We start from the raw sequence: 9,178 nt of genomic DNA, 5'->3' as shown, positions 1-9,178 counted from the left end.
GTGACTAAGTTCCTTTAGAGCATTTGGCTTCAGGGAGCCAAAGTGGCGGAGTTCCATTCAAGCACTGGGCCTCACAGAGGCAAAGTGACTAAGTTCCTTTAGAGCATTTGGCTTCAGGGAGCCAAAGTGGCTGAGTTCTTTTGAGTTCTTTTCAAGTGTTGGGCCTCATGGAACCAATGACCAAGACCTTTGGCATTATCTTGTGCTTGAGAAGAAGACCCATCAAGCCAAGCAAAATCACAGTCATGGTCGATACGAGTGTCATGCAAATGGCTCCTGTGCCAGTGGCACATAAAAGCACCCATTACACTCTCAAGGTGGTTGGCATTAGGAAGGGCACCCAGCTGTAGAAAGCCATGCCAAATCATACTGGAGTCTGGTGCAGCCTTCTGGCTTACCAGCCCCGGTCAAACTGTCCAACCCATGCCAGCATGGACAATGGACGTTAAATGATGATGATGATGATGATGATTATTTAGTTCCAGGTCAACTCTGCTTAAACAAAATATGAAGAAAGATGTTCCAGTTATAACCATTCCATCTTTTTTTTTATATTTATGTCTTTTTTTTGAGACAGTAAGGCATGATCTAAAGGAAATTTGGCTGCTGTTTTTGGCAATATAATTTCTTTTATGATGATATTAAAATACCTTGTGTTGTTCTTCAGCCCATCTGTATATTTATAACTACATTGTGTTCTGTATGCCTTTCCCTCTTTTGTTGAAGATGGTTGGATGTGATTTGAGGCTCGACTGCTATTTCTAGCAGCCAAAGATGTTATACTGATATACTTCTAACAATGAGACCCTCTCTCATACTCTGTCAATCCCACCAATGATAGGATAGGGACTTTGATAAAATTATAATCTGACATTTAATCTATGTAAAAGACAATCAAGAGGTTTTCATTAACTAATGGAGATAAAACATATATCATTAAAAAATACCATTGTGTTGTAGTGATAGCTTCATATTTTTATTAAGCCTTACCATGATATTGAAGTCTTACCTATAATATTATTACACAATACCATGGTATGGAAACTATCCACAATATTATTATATCCTACCATAGTGTATAAGTTGTAACAATGTTGGACGATGTTATTATTTTTACTAAGGATCTATAGCACTTCTTCATAATCCATGTGGATTTATATAGCTTTTTCCAGATGATGATATTAAATATCTTGTACAGTTTATCACCAGATCAGTTCTAATTGAATAGACCATTGATCGAAGCTTTGACCAAGCCATCTTTTTGTGTATCAGGGACTACACTGGCCAGAATCATTAGCGTGCTGGGTGAAATGCTTAGTGGTATTTCATTTGCCGCTATGTTCTGATCTCAAATTCCGCCAAGGTCGACTTAGTCTTTCATCCTTTCGGGGTCAATAAATTAAGTACCAGTGAAACACTGGGGTCAATGAAATTGAATAGTCCCCTTCTCCCACAATTTAAGGCCTTGTGCCTATAGCAGAAAGGATTATTTAAGAGGGGTGTAATTTGATTGAAATATGGCTGCTATTTTTCTTTAGCTAAACACTCGTGTAAAAGCTTCCCTTGTTGGCTCACTGCTTGTGTTGGTATCTCAATAACATTTGCCCAAACAAGCTTTCTCAATCATCTTTGCTACCAAGCAAAAGCTGCCCTTACATCTACTACTCTGTCCTAAGTTCTCACCTCAAAGTGGCCTGACTGTTTTTGCTACAATGAGAACAGCTCGTCAACAAAGATGAACTCTGAAAAAAACGCTTATTGTAGTTGACAGGAAACATTCCTTGGGTCACAGGAAAGTGACTCATTAAGGAGAGCACTCACTTCAAAGAGGATTGATAAAGAATAGGGAAATACTGTTTTCTCAAAAGACAGCCTCTGTAGTACTAGTTCCAGAATTTAATACACTAAATACATCCAGCCTTTTTTATTTTAATGGTTTGATCTGGAGGCAGTGTCTGTATCCATGGAATTTGCAGATCCTTGGAGACCTGCCTGTAGTTTATAGGAGTTTCCTGACTCTAATCAGGGTTCAGAGATCATGTTATATGAAGTACAGGCAGTCGTCAAAATGACGAAAAAGGAGATGCTGGGTCAAAGCTGCTGGATGTAATAAACAAGATCTGTGAAGATAGGAAGTTTCCAGAAGATCTGAGTGAGTCCATTTTTATTGCACGCCTGAAGAAATCAGGAGCAGTGGACCGTGAACAACATTGCACAATTAGTCTAATGAGTCACGTTACAAAGATCATTCTGAGAATTTTACTCCTGTGGACAAGAAACAGAATAACATCCAAGATTGGAATTGAGCAGTTAGGCTTTGTAAAGAGTGCTAGTGCTAGGAATGTTATTTTTGTATTGAGAATGGTAACAGAGTAGGCGGTGAAGATGCAAAAAGACATCCTCGTGTGTTTTATGGATTACACAAAAGCCTTCGACAAAGTAAGTCATAATATGTTATTTGAAGAACTTAGTAACCTTGATCCACCTGTGAAAGATCTCCGAATCTTGTAACCAATCAATGTGCATAAAAGTAGATAGAGAACGCAGTGAATGCACCAACATCAGGAGAGGGGTGAGGCAAAGAAGTGTTATGTCACCAACTCTTTTCAATTACTATCGCGAATCGATGATAAGAGAACTGGAAAGGGAGAAAAAAAGGTCTTAGGGCAGGAGGCAGAAACATCACAAACATAAAATATGCAGATGACACAGTCTTACTTGCAGAATCGGAAAAGGAACTTCAGAGACTTCTGGGATGAAGTGGTCAGAGAAAGTGAGAGGAAGAGCCTGTTTATAAATTGCCAGAAGACAAAAGGTGGATGGTGGTGAGAAATTTCAGTGAATGCTGAAAGTGAAGGATCAAATCATTAGGCAGGTACCTTGGAACTTTGATCACAGAAGATGCAAGATGTGTAAAGATCAAGACGAATATGGGTAGCAAAAACCTGCATTCTCGAAATTGTATAACATCTTAAACCATATACGGAGAGGGGGGGGAGATATATATCTCATACTTTTCATTTTCCTGTCTTTATAGTCTAAAATGATTCTGTTTGTAGTCTTCAGATTAGTGCCTATTGATTGAATGGGGTGTTTTTAGTCAGATTGGCAACCATATATATAGTTGAAGGGCTGACTGCCAGTGACGTTTGGACACTGTTGTCATAGTTACATAGAAACTACCTATACAGGGGAAATAACTCTTTTATTACTCAATGGTTTGTGGTACAAAGAAAAATTTTCTTTTTGTTTTGCTTATTATGTTAGAAGCAGTGTTTCTCAACTGAAGTCAGGGTAGGAAAGACCTTACATTTCAAATCTTAATGCAGATGAGTTCAAAGATAGAATCTTATTTCATAGCAATGTATATTATTCCGCATCTGATGAAAGAAAGAAAAAAAGAAACTTGTGTTGCATTAGGATAAAAATTCTTTAAATTCATCACTTTTAGGTATTTTATGGAAGCATAGTAAAACAATCATAAAATAAACATCCTGATAAATAATGATGGTTTAGGTCTCTGAACTATCTGTTGTGATTTCTTAGAAAACTTTAACAAATTTCTATCCTTTCTTGTTTTTCAGTGGTTGACTTCTTCAATCGGATTAACTTATTATACGGCACTATATGTGAACATTGTACTGAAAAGACGTGTCCCACAATGTCTGGAGGACCAAAGTAAGGAAATGTTTCTTTTACTATTGTTGTTGATGTTGTTGATCACCCATCTTTGGTTATGATGTCTTCAGGATTACAGTAAAGGGAAACTACTCCAGTCTCTGTTGCTTTTAAAATCACTGCTTTTTAATCGGTGGTTTTACACTTAGTTGTCTACTGTGAGAAATTTTCTCCATGACAAATTAGAGTGAATGGCTTTCTTACCAGTTCGAATGTGTCTCAAGCATAATAATAATAACATCGAAAAATACCTTGGCAATGAGAACCCAGGTTCGAACTGGAGGTATATCAGATGAGAACAAATATCCATCAAATGTAAATAATGTGTAGGCACAAAGTCTGAAATTTGGAGAAGGGGGATAGTTGATTACGTTGACCCCAGTACGCAACTGGTACTTATTCTGTCGACTCTAAAAGGATGAAAGGCAAAGTCAACCTCAGCAGAATTTTAACTAAGAACGTAAAGATGGACGAAATACCACTAATTATTTCACCCGGCGTGCTAACGATTCTGTCAGCTTGCCAACAACATAGATACAAGACTAGAAATTTAGGAAGGATACAGTGATTATATTGATCTCTTGTCTTTTCCTTTTGATTCAAATCTTATTGGTTATGAAAGGATGAAAATCATGTTTGACCTCCACACACAAAAAGCCACAACTAAATACAACAAAACATTTTCTCCAGTACTCTGACTATTTTGCTAATTCACTACTCTGATATTGATGTAATTACCATTATTGTTTTGCATATTTGTTCTCTCTCTCTTTACTGACTATTAAAAGGACTTGCTATTATTACTGCATCTACTGACGTTGTTACTTCTCCGCCTCTTTCTTAGGTATGAATACCATTGGTGTGACGGAGTGAATTACAAGAAACCTACAGCACTACCAGCTCCAGTCTACATATCATTACTAATGGACTGGGTGGAAAGTCAGATCAATGAAGAAACAATATTCCCTGTCACTGTCGGTAAGTCTGACCATGGCCTTCTCTTCTCACTGCATCTAATCCTGTCTTTTATTTTCTTTCTTTCTCTCCCTCTCCCTCATGGCTATGAGACATCTACCAAGGATTAATATAAATACTTCATTGCCAGAGAAAACAGCAATTCCAAACAATTGCCTTTAATCATGACAACCTGTTCTGCTTATGTTGGCATTAAACTGATATGATAGGAATAATGATGCATGCACATATGCTTTGCAGCCTGGGGTAACCAGGTTCAAATCCACTGCTTGGCCAATGTCTTTTGTCATAGTTATGGATGAACCACAAATCTTGCAAATGAAATTTGGTAGAATGAGAATTTGCTATCATCTGAAAGGTGAGCTGTGAACTGTACCTGGCATTCAAAGAGCCAGTTATGTCCCACACCCATTGTCATGCTGATTCTGCCTCCATCCCTTTCATTTTCTCTCCATGGCTTGGGAACCATTGATTTAGCACATAAAAATTTTAAAAGAAAATGTTTTCAAATTTTTCATTAACTTATGCAAGGTACATAACTCTTCTTGTCTTTCTTGAAGGTACATAACTCTGCTTGCTCCAATATGCCCGACTAAATAAAATTGAGTTCCATGCCTACACCGTAACCGAGTGTTTAGTAGCGTCCCAGTGTCCGTTTTAGTCCAGTTATCTTTTGGCTTAAATGTTGGAGCGTTTGGTTTTTATAGTTACATCTCACTTTATACCACTAAGCAGTGTTTGTTTAGTCATTGGAGGCTGATGTTCATTCTGTTGCTATTCTCAGTGTGTAGTTTGTTGTATGTAAGTACAGCAAATTACACACACATGAGAAGTTTGTTCTGCAACTATGTGGTACCAAGTTCAAGTTCATTGTGTGTTTTCAGCTCGTAATCATAAGGTCGTGAGTTCAATACCTGGCAGCACGTTGTACCTTTGAGCAAGACACTTTATTTCACATTGCTCCAATCTATTCAGTTGACAAAAAGGAGTTGTGCCTGTAGTTCAAAAGGGCCAGCTTTGTCACATTTGATGGGTCACCCTAAATCTCCCTGAGTTAAGGGTATGTGTGTCTGTGGAATGTTTAGCCACTTGCACATTAATTTCACGAGCAGGCTGTCTTTTGGTTTTTTCAATTGGAATATTTGTCAGCCAAACCAGGCCACATGTAACAAAGCATGCTTGCATTGTTTCTTTCCAGCATTTTCATTTTCTCTGCAGCCTTTGCCCATGTTTTCCTATTGTGCATGCTTAGCTTGTACACATGTGTTTGTGTCATTTTCGTGCTGTTTTTTTTCTTCCAGTAACTTGGTGTTGTTGATAATTTTTTTTCTTTTCCTCCAGCTTTCTGTAATCAATCTGTCTTTTATTTCAGGAGTGCCTTTTCCGAGAAATTATCTTCAAATAGTAAAAAAAATTATGACCAGACTCTTCCGGGTGTTTGTTCATGTGTACATTCATCATTTCGACAAACTTATTGGTATTGGTGCTGTAAGTATCCTTCTGTGCCCCAGACATCTGTCGTGTCCCCAACTTTTTTTTCAAATACATTGTTTTTCTTTTAAGTTTTCTAAAGAAAGTATTTTAATTTTTGAGGAAAACATCTGCAAACATGTTTTGGTTTTATTCTGACCTCATCAGTGAAGTAAAACATTCCCTTTGATTTCTCTTGTGATGAATGAATCTAAAGTAAATATATGTAAGATTGTACTTTTTTTATTATAGGAAAACAGCTGATGTCTGAAAAATTAACAAAAAAATTAGTATCAACACATTTTATAGATAAATAACTTGAAACAATTATGTGATGGTGGGGAGGGAAATACTATCAGTTTGTTAACTTCATTACTTTTCAGAATTCCTATTCTTGAATATATATTAGTTGTTATTTCCATCATTTTTTATGATTTACTCATGTTCACTAATTTTCTTCCAGGAGGCTCATGGAAACACATGCTATAAACATTTCTACTATTTTGTAACAGAGCATAACTTGATAGACAAGAGAGAGTTACAGCCTTTGGTAAGTGATTTAACTGTCCTTAAAAAGTCATAATTCAATAAGTTAATTATTGTTGTCTTCAGTTCTAATCTCATATTTGTAGTCAGTTCCCTTTGTTGATGATTTTGCCCCCCCCCCCCATATATACCTAATGCAAGCATGGTCACCCATTCTCTCTTTATTTTGTTTTCTATCAACTTAACTGATATAACCAATCATCTACTTCTTTTTTCCCTAATTTCCCTTTTTTTCTTTCTTCTTTTGCAGAAGGAGATGTCTGAAAGAATCTGCAACTTGTAAAACCAGTGAATATTAAAAACACCACGTGTGCACACACACACACACACACACACACACACACACACACAGGCCAGCCCCTTCCCTCTACATATACACACATACATGCGCACAAGCGATTCTGGCAGCCGTGGTGTAGCAGTAGAAATCAATACATACTCTGTAACTTTATTTTCAAAGTAACACAACAGATATACTTATCTCATTCTCTCTTACTTACACACAAACATACATGTATTCAATGCTCACATGCAGACACACACACATGCACACACTACATGTCACAATTGATTTAACATTTATTTCTCTGCTATTTTCATTTTTTTTTTTTTTTGTCCTTTCTTCTCTTTATCGCTTTGTGTTTCTCTCGACACTCATGCCCCCCACTTCCTTCTTAATTTAATTAACCAATTAATGAATCTGAAGAATCACATTTATCCTATTCTGTGTAACCAGTGCTCAAAACCAAAGAGGAAAAAAAAAACCCACAACATAGGTATAACAGTTTGGTCTCTGATCTGTTTAACATTTGAAAAAAATTTGATTTACTCTTTCACATCTGTTTCCTCTAAATGGACTGAACCTCAGTAATTGACATTAAAGAACATGGCATATCACATGCAATCAGAGCAGGGGAGAACTTGTCCCCTATCCATTCTTTGTTTTCGGTTTAAATCTAAGCTAAATCAACTTCACTTTTCCATCTTTCTGAAGTTTAGTACTGGAAGGGTTGAGGCTGTGTGGTGTGGGAACTCAGAGTTCAGTTTATGAGGGAGCCTCTATGTGGTCTCTTGAACCATCAGAAATAGCAGCTAAATCTTTCTTGAATCAGACCCTGCCATCTTAAGCAGAGAATGACAGGTCGGTCATGATCAGAATGTTTTTCATCAAATGTCTGTTCAGTCAATGATGATCAACAAAAGTATGGGAATGAAATTTGCAAACCCAGGCTCAAATTTTTTTTACCATCAAGGTTGATTTTTTTTGTAATCTTGATATAAAACAAGCACAGGTATTATAATATAATAACAACAATAATAATTATCATTATTATTTTTATTATTGTTTTCATTTGTATCAAGTCAATTCAAAAATATTTCTATGCTTGTTCATTTTGGCAATGAAGTCTTTCAGGAGGGTGTTCAAAGTGTTTTCATTGCCCCCTAAAAATTTTAGTGGGTGCGAGTGCATCCCCTGTTCCCGAGCCAACAATGACCAAGGGTTAATCAAAAATAACTAAAACAAACAAAAACAGTGTGGGGAAGGGAAGGGCATTGTAAATCAATGTTAAGATGTTTTAAGGTTGCAATCTGGCAGAAGCATTAGCATGCCGGACAATATACTTAGTGGCATGTTATGAGTTCAAATTCTGCTGAGGTTAACTTACCCTCTACCCTGAAATCGCTGGCCTTATACCTCAATTTGAAAACAGTATTAAGTTATTTCTAATGTTAGAAAGAAAGTTGGTGGGGTTAAGTGATATTTATATTTCTTAAAAAAGAAAAAAAAAGTTATTTATTTATCTGTTTTTTATATATATATATATATATATATATATATTTGTAAATATGGACATTACGTATATTTGGGTTTTTAAAATTTTTTTTCTTTTAATTTGTATCAGCCATTGAGATGAGGCCATGCTGGGGCACCACATTCAATGGCTTTGTCAATTATATCAACCCCTCCCCCCTCTCTTTGCCTGGTGCTTATTTCGTCATGCTTGTAAGACATGGAATGCAAAGCAGAAATAAGCATTAAAGTTTTATATATATATATATATATATATATATAAAATCCAAAGTATCCTTCCCATTTTTAAGATGGTAGCGTATGATATGAGGGAGATTTGACTGCTATTTATATTGGCTTTTTTTTTTATGTATATATAATGTGTATATAAATTCTTTAAAATGTTAACCCATGCCAGCATGGAAGGCGGGCGTTAAACGATGATGATGTTACAGTTTTCTTCTTTTGCTATGAGTTCAAAAGAGGAGAATGCATTCAGTTAAATAGCAAACTGCATCAGGTTTGAACAAACACTAAGAAATGCATTTAAATTCCCCCATCCTCTTATGAATACTCATTATTTAAAGGGGTTTTCTACTTTCAGAGTCTAAACAATAATGACTGTCCAAATTTAAATTGCTCACTACACAAATTACGTATATATGTATGTGTGTGTATGTATATATATATATATATATACACACACGCACACACACA

The 9,178-nt window shown here is 36.2% G+C and overlaps 1 protein-coding gene across 2 annotated transcripts in view; it reads left to right on the top strand.

Annotated features, from left to right (window-relative positions):
- The window catches only part of LOC106870814 (MOB kinase activator 3B), a 67,509-nt gene extending 58,763 nt beyond the window's left edge, over positions 1–8,746 (top strand). For both annotated transcript variants that reach the window (XM_014917034.2, XM_014917033.2), the window contains 5 exons: positions 3,585–3,678; positions 4,523–4,656; positions 6,026–6,141; positions 6,587–6,673; positions 6,920–8,746. In XM_014917034.2, the coding sequence (XP_014772520.1) occupies positions 3,585–3,678; positions 4,523–4,656; positions 6,026–6,141; positions 6,587–6,673; positions 6,920–6,952 (464 nt within the window). In that variant the 3' untranslated portion in view covers positions 6,953–8,746. The remainder of the gene's footprint in view (positions 1–3,584; positions 3,679–4,522; positions 4,657–6,025; positions 6,142–6,586; positions 6,674–6,919) is intronic.
- The last annotated feature ends 432 nt before the right edge of the window (positions 8,747–9,178 follow it).

Source organism: Octopus bimaculoides, chromosome 15 (genome assembly GCF_001194135.2).
Source record: "Octopus bimaculoides isolate UCB-OBI-ISO-001 chromosome 15, ASM119413v2, whole genome shotgun sequence".
Classification (NCBI taxonomy): Eukaryota; Metazoa; Mollusca; class Cephalopoda; order Octopoda; family Octopodidae; genus Octopus; species Octopus bimaculoides.
This window is presented reverse-complemented; position numbering and strand designations above follow the sequence as displayed.